This window comes from Cherax quadricarinatus, chromosome 20 (genome assembly GCF_038502225.1).
Source record: "Cherax quadricarinatus isolate ZL_2023a chromosome 20, ASM3850222v1, whole genome shotgun sequence".
Taxonomy (NCBI): domain Eukaryota; kingdom Metazoa; phylum Arthropoda; class Malacostraca; order Decapoda; family Parastacidae; genus Cherax; species Cherax quadricarinatus.
In genome coordinates this window covers 43,792,727-43,817,906 of record NC_091311.1, presented here as the reverse complement: position 1 = coordinate 43,817,906, position 25,180 = coordinate 43,792,727, and the positions used below count along the sequence as shown (strand labels likewise).

The 25,180-nt window shown below is 41.2% G+C and overlaps 1 protein-coding gene across 3 annotated transcripts in view; it reads right to left on the bottom strand.

The window, feature by feature from the left end:
• LOC128703879 (vesicle trafficking 1) overlaps positions 1–25,180 on the bottom strand; it is an 85,060-nt gene that overhangs the window by 13,689 nt on the left and 46,191 nt on the right. Inside the window, exon 7 of one of the 3 annotated variants that reach the window (XM_070087024.1) lies at positions 20,667–20,721. The exons of 1 other annotated variant lie outside the window; for it this stretch is intronic. In XM_070087024.1, coding sequence (XP_069943125.1) covers positions 20,667–20,721 — 55 coding nt within the window. Of the gene's footprint in view, positions 1–20,045; positions 20,722–25,180 lie in introns of those variants that run through there. One more of the 3 variants, XM_070087023.1, reaches the window with a different exon arrangement.

Sequence of the window (25,180 nt, the reverse complement as noted above, 5' to 3'; positions counted from 1 at the left end):
CAGTGGTTCTATTGTACCGGTACCTGCCCCATGCAGCACGTTTCAAACGTACTGCACAAGCACAAGCAGGAGACCACCAAGGCACTCACTTCTGAGAATGCCTGCCTGAGGTTTGGGGTATAGAATGAGAAGCTGCGGTATAAACTGACGTCGAGAAGATGTGTAGGAGCTCATCAATGGAGGATGAAGAAGGAACCTCACTAAAAGCAGTGAGGTGTGAGTAAAGATCCCAATTTACCCGATGAAATTGCCAGCGAGGGCTACGGAAAGGTGGTGAATAGGAAGGAGAAGTAAGAATGATCGGAAAATGATCACCGTCATGTAAGTCTGGTAGAACAGACCAGGTGAAGTCTAGTGCAGTGGAGGAAGAGCAGACTGATAGATCGATGCAAGAGAGAGTATGAGTACGAGGATCAAAATGGGTGGGAATACCCGTATTTAAAACATGGAGGGGGTGAGAGGCGAGAAAAGCTTCCAACTGGATGCCACGTGAGTCACAATGAGACCCCCCCCCCCAGAGGAAATGGTGGGCATTAAAATCACCAAGTAACAGAAGTGGTGGCGGTAAAGATGAAACAAGAAAGGCAAAGTCTGGGATAGAAAATGCCCGAGAAGGAGAGAGATATAAAGAACATATTGTAAACCACTTATTCAAGTGGATACGGGCTGCAGTGCAATGCAGCGAGGTATGGACAAATAGTTGACAGTACGGAATATCATTGCGTAGAAGAAGGGCACTTTCATTAAAGGTCCCATCTGAGAAAGGATCCGAAGAATACAATAAATTATAGCCTGAGATAGGTTGGAAAACAGCCGAGTGTAATTTTGGTTCTTGTAAGCAAGCACCAACAGGGGAAAACCTGGAAAGCAACATCTGAAGCTCACCCCGATTACCCCTGAGGCCGCGGATATTCCACTGTAAATAGGCCATGATTGGCGATGAAGAAAATACCAGGAATCTGTAGGTAAAGGCACCTACGGACTAGAGGGGTTAGAAAAGTCAACGTGTGGTGGCATTGGAAGACGTTCAAGTAGCGAAGGAATGGAGCGTTGCGAAGAATGGGGTTGTGAAGATGGAGGAGAGGGAAGAGAAGGAACAGGAAGTGAATCAGTGTCCATTGAAGGTTTAGTCTCTGCAATATATTCTGAAATGGCTTCAAGTGTTTCTGAATTCAAAGATGTATGGGAGACCATATTGGAGATAGAAGGAGGAGGGTGAGTAAAGATTGGGACAGTAATGGACTGTACCAAAGTAGAGGGGGAGGGAAGAGTGTAAGGGACTGGAGATGAAGTGTGGGGGGGGACAGAAGAGGCAGAAACCTGGGAGGTGGCAGAAGAGGGAGAAACTTGGGAGGGGACGGGGGTGGAAGGCATAGTACGAGGAGGAGGGTGAATCTCCACACTTGTAATAGAGCCAGAGAGTGGGGAAGAACTAGGTACAGAGACTGGAAAGGTAAAGTGTGGAGGTGGAAGAAGGGAAGGAAGGGGCAAAGAAGATTTGGGCAATGTGGATTTTTTGGACTTCTGAGTGGAGGGGCAATTGGTATTAGGTGTCGTACGAGGTCTTGTCGATACTGGGGCTTGTGAGGAAGGACGCGAAGATGTGAGAACAGACTGAGTTGTAGTCGGGACGTCAGAGCCAAGGACAGCAAAAGGATTAGATGCCGTAGTGGCTATGGGAGGGATAACAACAGAGGAGGCTGCAGAAGATGGGACCCCAGAAGTGGGGGGATGTTTGGAAACACGAGAATAAGAAACATGGGGTAGTCTCCCTTGGAGGCGGAGATGAGTAACTGCCATAGCATAAGGGAGACCTTCTGCCTCTTTGAGGCAACGGATTTCACGTTCATTTAAGTAGACCTGGCAACGGCGGGAGTACGAAGGGTGAGCTTCATTACAATTAAGGCAAGATGGAGGTTGACTGCAAGATGTATTAGAATGGTCGTCGGCACCACGGACTGGGCATTTGGCCATAGATCTGCAATATTTCGCTGGGTGACCAAAACGCCAGCAATTTCTACATTGTTGCGGTGTAGGTATCGCCTTTCGAACTTGTAACCGATGTCCCACGACATATACAGAGGACGGGAGTTCTCGGCTGTCAAAAGTTAAACGAGCCACATTGCAAGGGTAACGTCTCCGCCCCCGGGCAGGAAGGACATAAGTCTATTTTGAGGATTGGGAGATCCTGGAGTTCCAGCTGTTCAAAAATGTCATTGCCACATGACTGGAAATTCTGTTGGACTATGGTATGGGGCAGAATGACAGTACCACTACAAGAATTGAGAGAAAGATGTTTTTCAATAGTGATAGGAGTAGTATCGATATTCGAGAGGAGAGAAAGATCATGAGCTTGGGTAGCATTCTGGACAGTGACGATGCGCATACCGCTCTTGAGAGCATGAAATGAAATATCTCTACCAACATGACGCAGGAGCGCTTTGCCAATACTATGGTCAGAAAGGTAGGCAGAAGAAGAAGTCGGTCTTAAAGTAAAGAATTTAGTCCATTGTGTGGTCCGAAACTGAGCGTGGAGAGGGAGTGCTTGACGTGTCGGTCTTTTCCGAGTAGAATGGGAAGGTAACGAAGGAGCATCATCAGGAGATTGACGTTGGCGTTTAGGAGTAGGACCGGAGTTGGTCCGGCGTGAAATGGGCGGGCGATTCGAAAATTGCCGTACTGTAGAGGGAGAAGCCGGAAGCATAGTCAAAGGAGAGCGGAGTTCAGATAAATCGAAGGAGTCAGTCGAAGCCCCGGTACCTGAAGCGGGTGAGGAAACAGCACCAGCAAGAGGTACAGGGGCATCAGGAGTGTCCGAAGAGTGGTCTAAACACAAGGCAGGGTCAGAATGGGGTGCGGTATCAAGAAGGGGCCCGGGGGTAGTGGGTTCATGGACTAGGGCTGCCATGGTTAGGTTACTCCTTTGCTTTTTGTTTTTAAGAAAAAAAAAGAAAGAAGAAAAGAAAATAAAAATAAAAAAAAGAATAAAAAAAGGGGGGAGCGGGGAGGAATAGTTCCCAGGAGGAATGAAAGGGCCAGAAAACTCCCTCCGCGCCCAAGAGGACCTCAACACCGCTAGTAGCGCAGATGCAGCATGGAACCCGTGCCATACCCTTCATGCCAGTAAACCAGCAATCCGGGATAGCAACCTCACATCTGCCGAGCTACCTCGGTGGACAAAAGAGAGGGCGGCCGGATATCCGCCACAAAGCATACCTCCTTCGGCCACCACCCCCGGAATCCGAAAGGTGGCTTCCAGAGATACACCCGTCGCCCGAAAGACACCCAAAGCTACTCCGGGATACTGGAGAGGGATCGGGACATCCCCAGGCAATCCAGATTCCATGGCAAACTACGCCACCGCCAAGAACCTCAACGGAATGGGATGGACCCCGGTGTCCTTTCCCTTACCTAGGAACTAGCGCGCCTGTGGGAGAAATCCCAAAGGCCAAAAAGAGGAAGGGCAAAAGGGAGGGGTGAGGAGGAGGAGGAGAAATGGAAAAAGGGGAGGGGAGAATGGGGGGTAATTAGGTTCGGTCTGAGGAAGAAGACCGACAGGGCTAATTCCTCAGACCAAGAGCCTCTTCACCACGCCAAGGAGCCCCCCCTTGAAGAGGTGCACCTAAGGAAACTAGACAAGCTAGAAAAGTCCAAGGATAATTTACACAATGCTTCCCCAAGCTAAAAAAAAAAAAAAAAAAACTATGACTTAAGGCTGATAACATAAAATATGCCCTTGAAGGCTGAAACTATGAGAGGAAAAATTGAAAAAAAGATAAATAAGAAATATTTCTTAATGCCATTAAAAGAGATAACATTAAGTTTTTCAGACAGGTAGCAAGTGCTAAAACTACTGGAAATTTTTTAGTGCTTCTTTTTGATAATAATAATAATACTGGAAATTTAACACAAATTTACACAGTATTGATTAAATACTGAATATTGACAGTACATAGCAACAACTCCTGGAGCAAAGCTTTGTTAACGAGGAATTGAGGTACATAGACATTAAAGATACACAATGTGTGGTGTGAATATAATGCAGAGAATTCGTAGTTTGGAAGTTAGGAGGAGGTGCGGGATTACCAAAACTGTTGTCCAGAGGGCTGAGGAAGGGTTGTTGAGGTGGTTCGGACATGTAGAGAGAATGGAGCAAAACAGAGTGACTTCAAGAGTGTATCAGTCTGTAGTGGAAGGAAGGCGGGGTAGGGGTCAGCCTAGGAAAGGTTGGAGGGAGGGGGTAAAGGAGGTTTTGTGTGCGAGGGGCTTAGACTTCCAGCAGGCATGCGTGAGCGTGTTTGATAGGAGTGAATGGAGGCAAATGGTTTTTAATACTTGACGTGCTGTTGGAGTGTGAGCAAAGTGACATTTATGAAGGGGTTCAGGGAAACCGGCAAGCCGGACTTGAGTCCTGGAGATGGGAAGTACAGTGCCTGGACTCTGAAGGAGGGGTGTTAATGTTGCAGTTTAAAAACTGTAGTGTAAGGCACCCTTCTGGCAAGACAGTGATGGAGTGAATGATGGTGAAAGTTTTTTTTTTTTTTTTTTTTTTTTTTCTTTTTCGGGCTGTATAGCCCTTGTGGCTTAGCGCTTCTTTTTGATTATAATAATAATTTTCTTTTTCGGGCCACCCTGCCTTGGTGGGAATCGGCCAGTGTGATAAAAATAATAAATACAAGACATTAAAGTATGACAAATTAAAAATCCCTATTGTCTAACAATGATTTATTTATAATATATTCAATAACACTTTTATAAATGATAATGAAGCATTACAATAAACAAAAAATATAATCACTGTACATAATAAATGTATCCTTTAGCATATGGTACAGTTATCTTGCATTGAAAAATGTAGACAGAGCATATTTAACTATATATATATTTTTTTTTAACAAGTCGGCCGTCTCCCACCGAGGCAGGGTGACCCAAAAAAGAGAGAAAATCCCCAAAAAGAAAATACTTTCATCATCATTCAACACTTTCACCACACTCACACACTATCACTGTTTTTGCAGAGATGCTCAGAATACAACAGTTTAGAAGCATATACGTATAAAGATACACAACATATCCCTCCAAACTGCCAATATCCCAAACCTCTCCTTTAAAGTGCAGGCATTGTACTTCCCATTTCCAGGACTCAAGTCTGACTATATGAAAATAACCGGTTTCCCTGAATCCCTTCACTAAATATTACCCTGCTCACACTCCAACTGAGCGTCAGGTCCCAAGTACCATTCGTCTCCATTCACTCCTATCTAACGCACTCACGCATGCTTGCTGGAAGCCCAAGCTCCTCGCCCACAAAACCTCCTTTACCCCCTCTCTCCAACCCTTTCGAGGACGACCCCTACCTCGCCTTCCTTCCCCTATAGATTTATATGCTTTCCATGTCATTCTACTTTGATCCATTCTCTCTAAATGACCAAACCACCTCAACAACCCCTCTTCTGCCCTCTGACTAATACTTTTATTAACTCCACACCTTTTCCTAATTTCCACACTCCGAATTTTCTGCATAATATTTACACCACACATTGCCCTTAGACAGGACATCTCTACTGCCTCCAACTGTCTCCTCGCTGCTGCATTTACTACCCAAGCTTCACACCCATATAAGTGTGTTGGTACTACTATACTTTCATACATTCCCTTCTTTCCCTCAATAGATAACGTTTTTTGACTCCACATATACCTCAATGCACCACTCGCCTTTTTTCCCTCATCAATTCTATGATTAACCTCATCCTTCATAAATCCATCCGCCAACACATCAACTCCCAAGTATCTGAAAACATTCACTTCTTCCATACTCCTCCTCCCCAATTTGATATCCAATTTTTCTTTATCTAAATCATTTGATACCCTCATCACCTTATTCTTTTCTATGTTCACTTACAACTTTCTACCTTTACACACATTCCCAAACTCATCCACTAACCTTTGCAGTTTTTCTTTATTATTATTATTATTATAATAAAAAAGAAGCGCTAAGCCACAAGGGCTATACAGCGCTGCAGGGTAGGGAAGGAAGCAAGGGAATTGGATGGCAGAAGGGAGGGGGGATGATCAGCAGGTTACAGAAAACAGCGGGGCAGGGGATAGTACGGGGGTAGAGGGTAGCAAGAGATTGAAGTAGAAAGGGCTGAAGGTATCAGAATTTGTGAAGTAAGTCAGTTGTTGTCAAAAAGTCAATGAGAGAGTCCGGATGAAAGGTGGGTCCATCAGCGAGAAGGGAAGGTAAAGAGAGAGCAGCGGAGCGAAGACGACGACAGAGGTAAATTCTGCGTGCTCGTTGATAAAGTGGGCAGTCCAACAGAATGTGGCCGACTGATAATGGAGCTTGGCAATTCTCACAGAGAGGAGCAAGACGCCTCTCCATGAGATATCCATGAGTAAGACGAGTATGGCCAATGCGAAGACGGGAGAGAGTGGTCTCCCAACCTCGACACTGGTGATAAGAAGACGGCCAGTAACCTATACTCGGTTTAATAGATTGAAGTTTGTTGCCGAGCATAGTAGACCAACGTTGTTGCCAACGGGTGTGAAGGTGGGAAGATATTGCAGTAAAATAGTCCATAAATGGAATACCTCTATAAGAAACTGGTAGGTCATGTATTGCTGACCGCGCAGCAGTGTCTGCCTGTTCATTGCCCTGTACGTCAACATGACCAGGGACCCAACAAAAAACTATCTTTATGCTTGGTAAAGATGCGGCGTAGCCAAAGTTGGATACGGAGGACTAAGGGGTGAGGTGTATCAAATTTTTGTATAGCCTGTAAAGCACTAAGGGAGTCTGAGACAACCACAAATGATGACACAGGCATAGATGCAATACGGATAAGTGCTGTAAGGATGGCATATAATTCAGCAGTAAAAATACTAGCCGAAGATAGTAAATGCCCTTGTACGACGCTGTCCGGAAACACTGCTGCGAATCCTATGCCGTCAGAAGACTTAGAGCCATCTGTGTAGACGGCAATGGCATGAGAATGAGAGTGAAAGTGGTCAAGAAAAAGAGAGCGGGAAGCGACCGTAGACAGTTGGGCTTTCGAGCAAGGGAGGGAGAAAGAACAGACTCGAACAGCTGGAACTTCCCAGGGGGGTAGGGAAAAGTGAGATGCTACACGTACATAGAAAGGTGGTAGTTGAAGAGAAGACAAGAGCGAATGAAGGCGAAGAGAGAAGGGACGGAGTAAACAGGGGCGGCGAACAAATAAAGAATGTCTACTAATATCAGTGACCATTCTATAAATGGAAGGATTGCGGAGATCATGAGAGCGTACATAGTAGTACAGGCAATGGGCATCACGGCGATCAGATAAGGATGGAACGTTCGCTTCTGCATAGAGGCTCTCGACAGGGGAAGAGCGAAAAGCACCAAGGCATAAACGTAATCCTTGGTGATGAATGGGGTTAAGGCTAGAGAGAGTAGCAGGAGATGCCGCTGAATAGATCTGGTCACCATAATCAAGTTTTGATAAAATAAGGGTGGAATGTAGGCGAAGGAGGGTTCGACGATCAGCTCCCCATGAAAGATGAGCAAGGGTTTTAAGAAGGTTCAGCCGGCTGTGACAAGTTGCTTTCAGAGAGGTAATGTGAGGTTTCCAGGATAACCTACGATCAAAGAGGAGGCCCAGAAACTTGACTGTATCACGTTCAGGGATACGGGAGCCATAGAGGTACAAAGGATGATTGGAGATGACAGAGCGTCTAGTGAAAGTGATTTGGTGGGTTTTAGTGCTGGAAAATTTAAACCCACGTGTGGTGGCCCAATTGGAAACACGGTCGACTGCATGTTGGAGAGAAACTGTAATGAGGTGACAGTCAGCGCCTGCACAGGCAATAGCGAAGTCATCAACATAGAGTGATGACCAAATATTTGATGGAAGACTAGAGGCCAAATCATTAATAGCAAGGAGAAAAAGTGTTGTGCTCAGAACACATCCCTGGGGGACACCTTCAGCTTGGATAAAGTCCGGGGAGAGCACATTATTAACCCGAACACGGAAATGCCTGTCAGTTAAAAAGTTCTTAAGGAAGGATGGTAGATTGCCTCGAAGGCCTAAGGAGTGGGCTTGGGCTAAAATATTATACCTCCAAGTTGTGTCATATGCCTTCTCAAGGTCAAAAAATATGGCAATAACTGAGTGGTTATTCGCAAAGGCATTACGAACATACGTATCCAAGCGTAGTAAGGGGTCTATGGTAGAACGTCCCTTACGAAAGCCATATTGACGAGTGGAGAGACTGTTGTGTGTCTCTAAATACCACACTAAACGTCTATTTACTAGGCGTTCCATTACTTTGCAAACTGCACTGGTAAGAGCAATGGGACGATAGTGGGAGGTTTCATGTCCCGTAGTGCCTGGTTTGCGGAAAGGGAGAACAATGGCGGATTTCCACAGCTGTGGAAGAACTCCTTGTGACCAAATAAGATTGTAAAGGCGTAATAGGACTGCAAGGGCTGACTGATGTAAATGTTGTAGCATACGAATATGAATGTCGTCGGGCCCAGCTGCCGATGATCGACAAGCTGAGAGTGTTGCCTCCAGTTCTTGAAGTGTAAAAGGCACATTATACTGTTCTTCTCTGAGAGAAGAAAAGTCCAAGGGTGCTAACTCTCTGGCAGACTTTGAGGAAAGAAATGAGGGGCATAGATGGAGTCCCTGAGAAATACGGACCAGATGATTGCCAATTTCATTGGCAACATCTAGTGGGTTTGCTATATCAACACCGGCAACCCGCAGAACAGGAGCCGGGTCAGGAGAATATTTACCACTCAGTTTTCGTACTTTTTTCCAGACTGCACTCGTAGAGGAAGCAGAGGTGATGGTGGAGACATAATCTCGCCAGCAAGTGCGTTTAGCATCACGGATGACACGGCGAGCGATCGCACGCTTCTGTTTAAAATCAAGGAGTCGCTCTGTGGTTCTATTGTACCGGTACCTGCCCCATGCAGCGCGTTTCAAACGTACTGCACGAGCACAAGCAGGAGACCACCAAGGCACGCATTTCTGAGAATGCCTGCCCGAAGTTTGGGGTATAGAATGAGAAGCTGCGGTGAAAACGGAGGACGAGGTGAGATGTGAGAAATAACAGCAGAGTGTAATTTTGGTTCCTGTAAGCAAACACCAACAGGGGCAAACTGGGAGAGTAACATCTGAAGCTCACCCCGATTACCCGAGGCCGCGTATATTCCACTGTAAATAGGCCATGATTGGCAATGATAAAGATACTTGAAATCCGCAGGTAAGGGTTCCTACGGACTAGAAGGGTTAGAAAAGTCCACATGCGGAGGCAGTGGAAAACGTTCAAGCAGCGAAGGAACGGTGCACTGTGAAGAAAGGGGTTGCGCAGATGGAGCAGAGGAGAGAAAAAGAGCGGAAGGTGGATCAGTGTCCATTGATGGTTTGGTCTCTGCAATATATTCAGAGATTGCTTCAAGTGTTTCGGAATTCAGAGATGTCGTATGGGAGACAATATTGGGAATGGTAGGGGGAGGATGAGTAAAGATTGGAACTGTATTGGACTGTACCAAGGTAGGGGGGGGCGAAAGGGTGGAGGGAACTGGAGAAGCGTGGCAGGGGACAGAAGAGGCAGGAACCTGGGAGGTGGCAGAAGAGGAAGAAACTTGGGAGGGAACAGGGGAGGAAGGTACAGTGCGAGGAGGAGGGTGAACCTCTACACTTGTAACTGAGCCAGTGAGAGGGGAAGAACCAGGGACAGAGACAGGGAGGGTAAAATGAGGAGGTGGAAGATGGGTAGGAGGTGTTAACGGACCTTTTTTTGACTTTGAGAAGTAGAGGGACGATTGGGAGGAGGTGTCGTACGAGGTCTCGTCGATACTGAGGCTTGTGAGAGAGAACTCGAAGAAGCGAGATTAGACTGAGGCATTGAAGTAGGGACGTCTGAGCCGAGGACAGCAAAAGGATTAGATACAGGAGTGATTATGGGAGAGGTAACCACAGAGGTGGGTGTAGAAGATGGGATACCAGAAGTGGGGGGACGTTTTGAAACACGGGAATAAGAAACACGTGGGAGTCTCCCTTGGAGGCGGAGATGAGAAACTGCCATGGCATAAGGGAGACCTTCTGTCTCTTTGAGGTAACGGATTTCCCGCTCGTTTAAATAGACCTGACAACGGCGAGAGTACGAAGGGTGAGCCTCATGACAGTTAAGGCAAGAGGGAGATCGATTGCAAGACATATTAGAATGGTCATCGGCACCACAGACTGGGCATTCGGCGATAGATCTGCAATATTTCGCTGGATGGCCAAATCGCCAGCAATTTCTACACTGTTGTGGTGTAGGGATCACCTTTCGAACTTGTAACCGATGTCCTGCTATATAAACTGAGGATGGGAGTTCTCGGCTGTCAAAAGTTAAACGAGCCACATTGCTAGGGTATCGTCTCCGCCCACGGGCAGGAAGAACGTAAGTGTCTACCTTGAGGATTGGGAGATCTTGGAGTTCCAGCTGTTCTAGAATGTCAGTGCCACATGTCTGGAAATTTTGTTGAACTATGGTATGGGGCAGAATGACGGTACCACTACAAGAATTGAGGGAATGATGTTTTTCAAGAGTGACAGGAACAGTATCGATATGGGAAAGACGAGAGAGCTCATGAGCCTGGGTAGCATTCTGTACGGTAATGATGCGCGTACCGCTCTTAAGAGCATGAAAAGAAATATCTTTACCAACATGGCGTAGGAGTGCCTTGCCAATACTATGGTCAGAAAGATAGGCAGTAGAGGAAGTTGGTCGTAAAGTGAAGAATTTAGTCCATTGTTCAGTCTGAAACTGAGCGTGGAAAGGTAGTGAAGGACGTGTTGATCGTTTCTGAGAAGAACGAGAAGGTGGAGAAGTATCATCAGCAGGTAATTGTCGTTGGCGTTTAGGCATGGGACCAGAGTTGGTCCGACGTGGAACGGGTCGGCGATTTGAAAATTGCCGCACCGTAGAGGGAGAGGCCGGAAGCATAGTCAGAGGAGAGCGAAGGTCCGATAAATCGAAGGAGTCAGTCGAGGCCTCAGTACCTGAAGCGGGTGAGGAAACAGCACCGGCAATAGGTACAGAGGCATGAGGAATGTCTGAAGAGTGGTCCAAAGACGAGGCAGGGTCAGAACGGGGTGCGGTATCAAGAAGGGGCCCGGGGGTACCAGGTTCATGGACTAGGGCTGCCATGGTTAGGTTACTTCTTTCTTTTTGTTTTTAAGAAAAAAAAGAAAGAAGAAAAGAAAATAAAAATAAAAAAAAGAATAAAAAAAGGGGGGACCAGGGAGGGATAGTTTCTAGGAGGAATGAAAGGGCCAGAAATCTCCCTCCGCGCCCAAGAGGACCTCAGCACCGCAAGTAGCGCAGATGCAGCATGGAACCCGTGCCATACCCTACCCATCATGCTAGTAAACTAACAATCCGGGATAGCAACCTCACATCTGCCGAGCTACCTCGGTGGACAAAAGAGAGGGCGGCCGGATATCCGCCACAAAGCATACCTCCTTCGGCCACCACCCCCGGAATCCGAAAGGTGGCTTCCAGAGATACACTCGTCGCCCGAAAGACACCCAAAGCTACTCCGGGATACCGGAGAGGGATCGGGACATCCCCAGGCGATCCAGATTCCACGGCAAACTACGCCACCGCTAAGAACCTCAACGGAATGGGATGGACCCCGGTATCCTTTCCCCTACCTAGGAACTAGCGCGCCTGTGGGAGAAATCCCAAAGGACAAAAAGAGGAAGGGCAAAAGGGAGGGGTGGGGAGGAGGAGGAGGAAAGGAAAAAGGGGAGGATGGGATAGGGGAGGAGAGATTGGGGGGTAATTAGGTTCGGTCTAAGAAGACCGATAGGTCTAATTCCTCAGACCAAGAGCCTCTTCACCATGCCAAGGAGCCCCTCTTGAAGAGGAGTTTTTCTTTAGAATCTCCCATAAGCACAGTATCATCAGCAAAAAGTAACTGTGTCAATTCCCATTTTGAATTTGATTAACCATAATTTAATCCCACCCCTCTCCCGAACACCCTAGCATTTACTTCTTTTACAACCCCATCTATAACTACAGTGGACCCCTGGTTAACGATATTTTTTTCACTCCAGAAGTATGTTCAGGTGCCAGTGCTGACCGAATTTGCTCCCATAAGGAATATTGTGAAGTAGATTAGTCCATTTCAGACCCCCAAATATATACGTACAAACGCACTTACATAAATACACTTACATAATTGGTCTCATTCGGAGGTGATCGTTATGTGGGGGTCCACTATATATTAAACAACCATGGTGACATTACACATCCCTGTCTAAGACCTACTTTTACCGGGAAGTAGTCTCCCTCTCTTCTACACACCCTAACCTGAGCCTCACTATCCTCATAAAAACTCTTCACAGCATTTAGTAACTTACCACCTATTCCATATACAGTGGACCCCCGCATAACGATTACCTCCGAATGTGACCAATTATGTAAGTGTATTTATGTAAGTGCGTTTGTACATGTATGTTTGGGGGTCTGAAATGGACTAATCTACTTCACAATATTTCTTATGGGAACAAATTCGGTCAGTACTGGCACCTGAACATACTTCTGGAGTGAAAAAATATCGTTACCCGGGGGTCCACTGTACTTGCAACATCTGCCACATTGCTCCTCTATCCACTCTATCATATGCCTTTTCTAAATCCATAAATGCAATAAAAACTTCCCTACCTTTATCTAAATACTGTTCACATATATGCTTCAATGTAAACATTTGATCTACACATCCCCTACCCACTCTGAAACCTCCTTGCTCATCCGCAATCCTACATTCTGTCTTACCTCTAATTCTTTCAATTATAACCCAGTTAGAATGCAGTTAGAATGATAACAAATTCTCACTACAGGCAGCACACTCCACCAATATTCAAAACACTCAACCTACTCACCATACAAAACATCCATACTTATTATTGCACTTATTACATACATAGAACACTTAACTCTGATAGTAACCCTCCCCTCAAACATCTCCTTGCCAACCTCAACAGAACACATGACCATAATACAAGGCACAGATCACTCTTTGATGTTCCTCGTGTCCATCTCACGCTATGCAAAAACTCAATGCACATAAAAGGCCCTAAAATCTGGAATTCATTACCTGTAAATATAAAAGAAACTCTACCTGTTTATAAATTCAAGTCTCTTCTCAAAGTTCACTTACTCACTCAAAACCAAATAAATACTGAATAACTGAACCATATAAATTGTATATCCTAAATGTTACTCACAATTATATCACACAAATGTTAAACCTAACTTTGTTATTTTTTTAAATACACTACCTAACAGAATACTCCATTCTACTGAATGAACAGCAATGCATGCAACCATTGGACCTGTCTTTGTAATACTCATTTGTATTTTATAGTTATCTGTTTACAATAATGTCTTATCACTGATTTCATCATTGCTTAGTTAATCTTAAGTTAATTTTAAGCCAGCCCGTAATGCTATGCATATAAGTGGCTTTGGCATGCTGCTCTTACCTGTATTTTTTGTACCTCTGTTTGTATGCTAAAATTTCTAAATAAATTTCTAAATACTGTACACTTTTCCTGGTATACTCAGTAAACTTATTCCTCTATAATTTTTACAATCTCTTTTGTCCCCTTTCCCTTTATATAAAGGGACTATACATGCTCTCCGCCAATCCCTAGGTACCTTCCCCAATTCAAACATTTATTAAACAAAAGTACCAACCACTCCAACACTATATCCCCCCCTGCCTTTAACATTTCTGTCATGATCCCATCAGTTCCAGCGGCTTTACCCCCTTTCATTCTACGTAATGCCTCACGTACCTCCCCCACACTTACATTCTGCTCTTCTTCACTCCTAAAAGATGGTATACCTCCCTGGCCAGTGCATGAAATTACCGCCTCCCTTTCTTCATTAACATTTAAAAGTTCCTCAAAATATTCTCGCCATCTACCTAATACCTCCATCTCCCCATCTACTAACTCCCCTACTCTGTTTTTAACTGACAAATCCATACTTTCCCTAGGCTTTCTTAACTTGTTTAACTCACTCCAAAATTTTTTCTTATTTTCATTAAAATTTCTTGACAGTGCCTCTCCCACTCTATCATCTGCTCTCCTTTTGCACTCTCTCACCACTCTCTTCACCTTTCTTTTACTCTCCATATACTCTGCTCTTCTTATAACACTTCTGCTTTGTAAAGACCTCTCATAAGCTAACTTTTTCTCTTTTATCACACCCTTTACTTCATCATTCCACCAATCACTCCTCTTTCCACCTGCCCCCACCCTCCTATAACCACAAACTTCTGCCCCACATTCTAATACTGCATTTAACTATTCCAACCCTCTTCACCCCCCCCCCCCCACTACTCATCTTTGCACTAGCCCACCTTTCTGCCAATAGTCGCTTATATCTCACCCGAACTTCCTCCTCCCTTAGTTTATACACTTTCACCTCCCTCTTACTTGTTGTTGCCACCTTCCTCTTTTCCCATCTACCTCTTACTCTAACTGTAGCTACAACTAAATAATGATCCGATATATCAGTTGCCCCTCTATAAACATGTACATCCTGGAGCCTACCAATCAACCTTTTATCCACCAATACATAATCTAACAAACTACTTTCATTACGTGCTACATCATACCTTGTATATTTATTTATCCTCTTTTTCATAAAATATGTATTACTTATTACCAAATCTCTTTCTACATATAAATTGTAAATTAAAGAAAAGCAGATATATTATGCAGTCTTGTTTTCTTTTCAGTATACGTATATTGCAGCTTTGTTTGGACAATGCATATACTATAGTTTATGTTAACCAAGAAAAGGAGTAATACTGAACTGCAAAATTACTTAGTATTAAAGAAAAGCAATTAATCCCACTTGCTTTCATCCAAGGAGGAAAAAAGTGTACTATGACACTCAATAGTGACTGGTATCAACCAGTATATTACTGTAGTTTTCATGAATCGAAGTCAAAAAACAATGGTATATAAATCTAAGTCAGGCACTCTTAAGATAACTCGAATTACTCTATTTCATAAATTATATGATGTTGGTGAGGGGCTCTTGATTTAGGGAACTGGATCTGTGCTCCAGTTCCCCGAATTAAGCCTGAATGCCTTCCACATCGCCCCCCCAGGCGCTGTATAATCCTCCGGGTTTAGCGCTTCCCCCTTGATTATAATAATAATAATAAAATCATAAATTATAGTAAATGCTTAGTGCCATTAAATATAAAAACTAAATTCATTTTTTTTTACCAGACTTAAATTGAACACATATACAATATAATGAAAAAATTATATATATGGTAATTTCTATTATTTGAACTAATTCATGCTTGAAGGTGTCCAAATAAGAAAAAATTTGGAATTGGAGATGTTTTCCCAAGTAAAATTCAGAATTTTCTAGTTGAGAAAATTCAGAATGAGAATACAATGCTCTGAACTCTAAATTACAGAAAACATCTCTAATCTTAAGAAAATAAAAAAAATAGATATACTGTACAGTACAGAATTATGAATAATACAATATGCCAAATTCTAAATATTGTATTATAGTATTTTCTGAATTTGGGGAAATTCTGAGTAAGACACATTATAGTGCTGTATTGTACTGTATTTAAAAGTTAATTTCAATTCAGTACACAGTGCAGTAATTTTACATGTGAGAAAGAGAAACAGTTTGTATACAAATGCTTCCAAGTTTTCAAAAAAGTAGCAATAAACATTTGAAAAATCATTTTAAAGCTGAATTAACTAATGCACACTGTACAAGAAACTGGTTGCAGAATGTAACAAGATTTTTCTCAGGAGAAAACAGGTGTAGTACAGAAGTTCTAAGATTTTTTGAAAATTATGATTGAATGATTATGATTTCTTAAATAAAAACTACCTTGCTATTAAGAATGAATGATGTACAACAATTGTTGCTGATAATTCTATACTGCATAATGGAAATAGAAAAGAAAAAGAATGTTCTACTGTAAAACAGGTAAGTAAATTTACCTTGTACATAGCTCCTCAACTTTTAATGTATAGTACTGTATATTCATCAGTACCAAATTATTCTCTATTACAGTATATGAATGATAGGTACAGGTACAGTACATATATAAATGTTAATGGATTATCCTGAAGATATATTAATGTAAAAAACTAAGCATTACTGATTAGAAATTAATACTTCATATTTGTCATTAAAAACCCATTCACCTTATCACCATTTCACAGCAGACACATTTGCACAGTTCGAGACATTTCACTAGTTCTTCATCCTAGGACTAAAGACACCATTCGTGGTGAAGCATTTCCTCAATAAATGTCTTGAATTGTGCATATGCATTTTTAACTACATACTGTCAGTATCACCATACCTGTTTTCCATCCTTTCCACTGCACAGCTAATGTTAAGTGTCCAGCTTACACAAGTGGCCTTGGACACACGTTACTTGAGATGAAGTGACATCCCAATGGCAACAAGCACAAGAACTTCTGTATTTACAATTTTACTTCATTACTCTTGCAGTACAGTATATGATCCATCAACAAGATGGTGAAATTATAGCCAATATCTGATCTGTGATTCATGGGTCTATTATGAAGCTGTCTCATAGTTGCAGCAGTGTACTAAACATGGAAAGAATTTTAAATGTCATTTGGTTGGGAGATGCTGGCAGCAAATTATACTCCTCGTGTATTGTGCCAAGACATACAGTACTGTATTTTGCTAGAAATAACTGTACATACAAGTACATACCACAAGCATTCAATGAAGATTAATCTGGGTTATTTTCCAGTTGAAGGAGTTAGGTAACACGACTCACGAAATCGTAATGACACGATTGCAAACAAGCCATACCACGGGCGGGGATAGAACCCGCAATCAGAGAGTCTCAAAACTCCAGACCGTCGCATTAGCCACTGGACCAGCTAGCCACAATAAGATTTGTCCAACTAGGTATATTTCTACAGAAATCTAGGTATATTTCTACAGAAATCTAGGTATATTTCTACAGAAATCTACCTAGTTGGACGAATCTTATTGTGGCTAGCTAGTCCAATGGCTAATGCAATGGTCTGGAGTTTTGAGACTCTCTGATAGGGGGTTCTATCCCCGCCCGTGGTATGGTTTGAGTTAGGTAAAGTGGGTCATCATTCTCAGAATCGTCCAAGTGAAAGATGACATACTGTTCACTCATTAACATCAAAACTCCAATAAATTTTGCAGCTAAGACATGCATGTTGAAGAACATAACTAGCATTTATATGTACAATGCATTAGCCCTTTGAGAGTTGACAGGTCCCCCTCCCAAACTTGTTCTCAGGGTCAAAAAATTTTGAAGAAAAAAAAAAATCTCATGAAATGATAGAGCATATTTTGCGAGTGTTATAGGACAAAAAATTTTTTTTTCGATCAATACTTACCAAGATGTGGAGGCATGAAGTTGACAGAAACCAAGCCGCTTACAGCAACATCGCTGACTGCCAGTCACGCGGTAATAGTTTATTTACTATTTTTCTACTTTTTTCTTTTATTTTTTTAACATTTTATTTTTTCAAGTACAGTGGAACCTCAAAAATCCAACTGCTCCCAACACGACCAATTATGTAAGTGTATTTTTGTAAGTGCTTTTATAAGTGTATTTTTGAGGGTCTGAAATGGACTAATCTAATTTACATTATTCCTGATGGGAATAAAGTCATTCGGTAAAGGCACTCAAACAGCCTTCTGGACCAAAGAAAGTTCGATATTTGAGGTTCCACTGTAACTTATGGCCTGCGAGACCAATATAAGCCATATTTTGGATATATACACTCATTGTATACTAAACAATAACTGCACAAACATTGACAGGTGAACATTTTCTCCTATTTTAGTCACATACTATTGTCTAGAAATATATACATAGTATTTATAGGTCCCAGCAATGTTTTGGTGGGGAAGGGAGCGTGGGTTTGTGTAAACTACATGGCTAGAAGGCAGCTGGCTGGCTGGCTCTGTCTCACAGGTACACACACATACAATTATACATAGTGTAAATTACCTAGGGTACACAAGAGAGTATAATAATAATAATTGAAGTGTAAGTGTGTGTCACTCGTCTTATCACTCCACTAGTGACAGTTGTGACATTTGATGAGGGCACACTACTTTTGCTTTATTTGTTTTCACTTTACACAAACATGTCTGTCTGTCTGCTTGCCTCTCTTTCTATCTCTGTCTCAGAGAGAGCCACTAGTGAGCCAAAATGTATTACACACGATGCAGTGCTTCACATCCGAGTCCTGATACTATTATTTGCCCGTCTGGATTTTTTTGGCTTATCCTAGGTAATTTACACTATGTATAATTGTATTTATGTGTACCTGTGAGACAGACACAGACAGACAGACAGCCAGCCAGCATTTGCACAAATTCACACTGCCTTCCCCAACTTCAGTGACACTTAAATCTATGTTAGAACTGTCACTTGGGAAGAAAATAGTCTCAGTTTGGGGGAAGAGTGAGGTTTTCCTTACCGCTTGGCGACAAAGGCACACTGTATTACCACTCCCATAATGCAATGTGGGTGCCTAGATCTTTTTTTCCTACTGCGCACACTAACCACGTAGACTCATTCTATCACATGTAGGCCTAACAGCTTTCTCCCGCTTGATTTGAAGGATGGTTTAGCACTTCTTTTTTATTGTAATAATAATAATAATTGATTTGAAGGCGCTAGAATTTATGCGTACAAGTATGTGATCAACCCTGGCTCCAATGACGCACTTGTACGTGACCAACCCTCAAAGGGTTAACCAAAAATACTACTACTACTATTATTAATAATTTATGATTTTATAATTCTTGAGTGCCTACTCTTTCAAGAAATTTCTTGCACAGCAAACCATAAAAACAATGATGAAAATGAATACTAAAGTTTATATTCAAAAGTGACAGTATGATTGTCAAGACCATAAGGTCTAGAAAAGAGCTTATGAATGTAATCAGTCTGAGCCATAATAATTTATGAAGAATTAGACAGCCTAGGAGAAGGTGCTCATCACCCACTTCTAGGCTGAGGGACTGATTACCTCATCTTCTAGTCTTCACATTATGTCCTTGTACTGATAAAGCCACTGGATGGAGAAATGTTTACAAATTCAAGCTACTCAGATGTTGCATGTGTCTAATTCTTCATTTTGTCAGTACTGTTACAATACCATTCGTATACATATATTTTATGGCTGAATATTTTTCTACATGTACTGTACCTACCTTAATTTATAAAACAAAGTTGCGAGGGATCATTAAATTTACCTAAAGGCCAGTTTTCAAGGAATACAGCCCTATATTGGTGTTGATTCTGGCTCTGTCTTCTTTGACAATTTTTAGCAGTTAAGATTGCTTGTTAGAGGAGTTTGGGTGTACAAAAAAAAAATTGAAAGTAATCACAGAAAATAAATAGGCGATATGAAAAAGCAGTTTAGGAAATGAAAGATCAATCATCAGATTGGAAGAGAGGAGTATAGAAAAAGTGACATTGTATTTTAATATCTAGCAGATGTATCTTAAGATGGGTTTATGAAAGATGAGGCAAATCACAAAACTGGTGAGGAAAAAAAGAGGAATGTCTAAGGAAATAAGTATGCCACTCAATGCAAAATAAGAAAATGTATCCAAATACTGTCTAGTGGTGTCAACACTTTCATACAAGTTTGAGCATGGACCTAAAATATAGCAGCAAGGATGAAAGTGAAAAAAAAAAAAAAAGCCATGTAAAAAAATCAGGGTAGTGTGAATATTAGAGAGAGTAAGGCGAGTTGTATTCTACTTCATGAAACAGACAACCCATATGGGTTATTCAGTACAATGGCACTGGTGCTGTAGGTTTGATCCTCAATATGATAATTGAAGCAAAGTCTTTGACCTAAATTTTGCCTAAGCAACAGGTAAAGGGGTATGTGCTTCCCAGGACAGGGTCAAGGATTTATGTGAAAAATTTGTTGAGGTAACAAAACACACACCAGGGGATACCAATTTTATTATTCTACTGGCGACTGAAATAAGGGGTAAAGAAGTTAAAAGACTGGTATTATTTAAAATGTAATTCAGGGAGCAGAATACATTGGCAAGGTTTGGTGTTGTAAACACAGGATCAAGACAGGCTGATGAAGAAGGTATATGAATCTGAAGGGAAAGGTAATGTCTAATGAGGGTTGAAAGTACAATGAGATTTTGAGAGGCGGAGATAGAAGCATACAGCAGGCATATAATGTATGTATGAGGTGTTAAGACTGGAGTAAAGATTTTTATTTACAGAGAAATTCAGGAAAACAGGTAGCCTAGACCTAAGCAGACATATCACATATTCCTACATAGTATGAGGTCTCAGATATACTCCATATTATAACTCTATGCATGTGTGTGTGTGTGTGCGTGCACGTGTGCATAAGGATGCACGTACACTGTACCTGCTTAACTTAGAATATCACCACCTTGTTAATATTAAAACAAGCACGAAGACAGCTCCAGTTCCAATGATAAATACTCAAGTGTCACAGCCAGTTTTAAGAAGTGTCAGTGCTTTTTGAAGATTATTAATAGCAGTTTTAGAATCTTCATAATCAAGTGCTGACACAGCCCACCTGCAATATTTCTGAGCCTTCACTATCATGTCAGGACTTAACATCACTGTACCACCTGCAACATAACATGCATAAACAGTATTAATCTAATGTACAATATATATATTTTTTTAAATAATTTTGTCTACAATTATAATAAAAAATAATTTCCTAATCTATCCTTTTGAACATATGTCCACACAAAATTAATTATGGGAAATTTTTTATTCTTTCTATAGTTTCTCACTTAGCACTTCTTTTTGATTATAATAATAGTTTCTCATTACAAAATTTGTATAATAATTTATCATTTAATTTTAAAATACATTACTCTGAAAGCTGCACAGGTTTTACCCAGCATATGAAGATTTTGCCATCATTACGTTATATTTTAAGCAATCAGGAATTAACAACTGCCTGCCTGTGAAGGTAGGTGCAAACTACCTCCTATCTTATGATGCATATATTCTCTCTCACTTATTTTTAACATTGAAAATATAGTAGAAAACCTTAAGTCATGTGATCAAAGCTCACATTTTCAATATTCTGTGATTTAAATTCAGGTTTTCATTTCCAACAGAAGCATGCAATTTCTACTGTCCAAATGCTTGTAATTAAACCTTTGAGTGGCCATCACATAGAACTGTCACTGAAGCCAGGGTCCCAGAGGTAGTTCTATGTCATGAGCTCAACTCGCTCAGATAAGCTGTAAATGGTAAATTTTGACCTAGATATGAGAGAATGGGTCTGTGCAGTGAGTGTTCACAATATAAAGAAAATCCTGCCCTATGTAGTGCATGATGGGAAAAGCAAAACTCTGACCATGTATAGTTTAAAATAGCAAATTTCAGGCATTTTCTTGGATTGTTTTTATGGTTTTCTAGACTATTTCTTGGTATCATTTGATAGAATGGAAGACATGCTATGGAAACAGAGAATACTTTTTGTTGGTTTCAGAACCAATAATTATTGGGACACCGTAAACCATCATTCCCGGTTATAGTTTATTAACTGGGAAAGAGCAAACTTTCCATTTTTGCGATTATAAATTCAAAATCGAAGGCAAGTGTAATACAGTGGTACCTCAGGATACAAAATTAATTCGTTCCAGGAGGCTGTTCAAGTGCCGATACCGAACGAATCTGTTCCCAAAAGGAATAATGTAAATTAGATTAATCCATTTCAGACCCCCAAAAATACACTTAACCCTTAAACTGTCCAAACATAGATCTACGTTCACATGCATAGTGCTCCAACCTTTATTTTTCCCCATTTGAAAGCATGTAAAAAAAAAAAAAACGTAGATCTACGTTCAGAGCCCCCCCCCCACGCACGTGGACGTAGATCTACGTTTGGACAGTTTAACCTTTTGGGGGTTTCAGACGTGTACGTCTTACGACCCAGGGTTTTTGACGTACTAGTACGCCTAAATTCTAGCGCCCTCAAATCTAGTGAGAGAAAGCTGGTAGGCCTACGTATGTAAGAATGGGTCTATGTGGTCAGTGTGTGCAGTATAAAAAAAAAAATCCTGCAGCACACAGTGCGTAATGAGAAAAAAAAACTTTGACCGTGTTTTGGGATTAAAACAGCGACTTTGCACTGTATTTTCGTATGGTATTTATTGTTGTATTCTAGTTTTCTTGGTCTCATTTTATAGAATGGAAGACATATTACAGAAATTCAGATGATTCTGACTGGTTTTACAATGAAAAGTACCTTGAAATTGAGCTCAAATTAGCAGAAATGTTCGATTTTTACCAAAGTTCAAAGTAAACAAATCATGCCAAGCGTCCAATACACATCAACTGGCAAGTCTAATATTCTTTCACAAGTGTGCCAATATTATTTATACCATTTCTACACTAATGCAGTAGTCTGCATAACAGTAAATCTTCTATTTTTTTTTGTAAGAATAAAAATTCAAAGTGGAAAGCCAAAGAAATATAAGAGGGGCCTGGGGATGTGACTAACGAACAGAGAACTTGTTATTTTAGTGCCAGGAATGTCTTTCTTGTTTATTCTGGACCCTATTCGGAAATTGGCATCTTTTGAAATTTGTGTGAAACGCAAAATTGCAAATTCTGACTACTTTATTGGATAGTTGAAATCGGTAAATGGGTGGTTTCTTGTACTCATTCGATAGAAAAAATGGAGTTCTAGCGAAATACAGTAGTTATGATTTTTGTCGACTAGTACACTGGAATTGGCCGAAAATAGGGCTCAAAGTGGGCAAAATCGCCGATGCGTAAACATCGTCAAGACCGCTAACTTTGCGAGAGCATAATTCCCTAAGTTTTCCATCAAATTTCATACTTTTGTTGTCATTATGATCAGGAAAAGATTCTCTATCTTTTCATAAGAAAAAATATTTTTTTTTTTTTTAAATTTGGCCAACCCTGAGAACAAGTCTCTGAAAGGACCTGTCGACCCCCAAAGGGTTAAGGGTTAAAAAAGCACTTACATAAATACACTTACATAAGAACATAAGAACATAAGAACGAAGGAACACTGCAGAAGGCCTACTGGCCCATGCGAGGCAGGTCCAAGTCCCTACCGGCTTAAGCCAATGCACCCAACCTAGTCAGGTCAGGTCACATTGACTTAAGGGAGGAACACGGCAACCGACCTGTTAGCACAAGCTATCAGGTCCAACTCACACCCACCCACATCTACTCATGTATTTATCCAACCTATTTTTAAAGCTACACAACGTTCTGGCCTCTATAACTGTACTTGGGAGTTTGTTCCACTCATCCACAACTCTATTACCAAACCAGTACTTTCCTATATCCCTCCTGAATCTGAATTTTTCCAACTTAAAACCATTGCTGCGAGTCCTGTCTAGGCTAGATATTTTCAGCACACTATTTACATCGAGTTTTGAGCTGTTCGTATCCCGAGGTACCACTGTGTAGGAGAGGCCTGGAAATGTTGTTTTAGTGCCAGGAATGTCTACATTGTTCATTTTGAACTATTTCTTGTATTCTAGTAATAGAGTGGAAGGCATACCAGTGAAATAACTAAGACTTTGGTTGTTTGAAGCAATGGAATTGTCTTAAAATAGGACTCAAATTTGATGAAATCACAGATGCATAAATTACGTCAAGAATGCTAACTTTGCGCCTGTATAATGCTGTAAGTTTTCTATCAAATTTTGTACTCTTGGTGTCCTTGTCAGAAAAAGGTTCTCTTACATTTCAAGATAATTTTTGTTTTTTAAAAAGTGGACACTGAAAGCAATATGTATTAACCCTTAAACTGTCCAAACGTAGATCTATGTTCACTCACGTGGCGCTCTGAATATTTTGAAAAATAATTTTTTTTTTTTTTAAATGAAGAGCACATTTTTCTACATGTTATAGGATTAAAAAAAAAAATTTAGGGTCAGTACTTACCAAGATATAAGACTATGAAGTTCACTCTGGATGCTCACCTGACAGCAACATTGACTCCTGCCATTTGCAGAAGTGTTGCCGATATACCTTTTTTTCTCGTTTTTATTTTAATTTATGTATTTTTTACATCCTGATAATTACAATTTATAATAGTTCTTGTGATTTCATAGCCTATCTTTGTTCTGACACTAATATTAGGTACTGAAATAGTGCTCAAATAGCCACAATCATAGTGACAGGTGAACATTTACACCTGCCTGGGTTATTTACTATTGTCTAGAAATATATACAAAGTATTTATAGGTCCCAGCAATGTTTTAGATACCCTGGCATATACCTTGAAGCATGGTGTTATGAAAGGCATCCCTATACTGTTGACAGCCCAGTGACATTTGATAAATGCCCACTGCTCCAGCTAAACCTCATTGTATTTGTTATCACTGTTACACACAAACATGTCTTGTCTCTCTGTTTATCTATCTGTCTGTCTGTATCTGCCTGTCTGTCTCTGCTTATCTGTCTTTCTGTCTGCCTGGAGTATACATATATGAAACTCCTTGAAGAATGGTGTTATGACAACTGTTGACAGCCCAGTGACATTTGACAAATGGGTGCTCGGGGAACCCTGGCTTTATTTGTTTTTGCTGATACACACAAACATATTTGTCTGTCTATTTGTCTGCCTATCTTTGCCTGGAATTTTTGGTTTATCCTAGGTAATTTACACTATGTATAATAACTGTACTTATGTGTGCATGTGAGACAGAGATATAGATAGACAGAGAGCCAAAGCAAGCCAGCCAGCCAGCCAGCCTGCCGAATACATAAGAACATAAGAAGGAACATTGCAGCAGGCCTACTGGCCCATGATTTTTATTATGAATTAACTGAATTAATTCTGAATTATAGTAAATGTCATCATAAGGTACAGTCTCCTATGTGCAAGTTATCTATGTATTGTTCCATTCACGGTATTGTGCCTCTTTAAAACCCTCATTGGTTTAGTGCTTTCTCTGATTATAATAATAATAATGTGCCTCTTTATTCTTTAAATTAATATCTATATTCAACCACTAACAAGCTCACAAAGTTTAAAGGTAGTTGTGTAACTAAAACACCTAACAAATTGTTCTTGCAAAA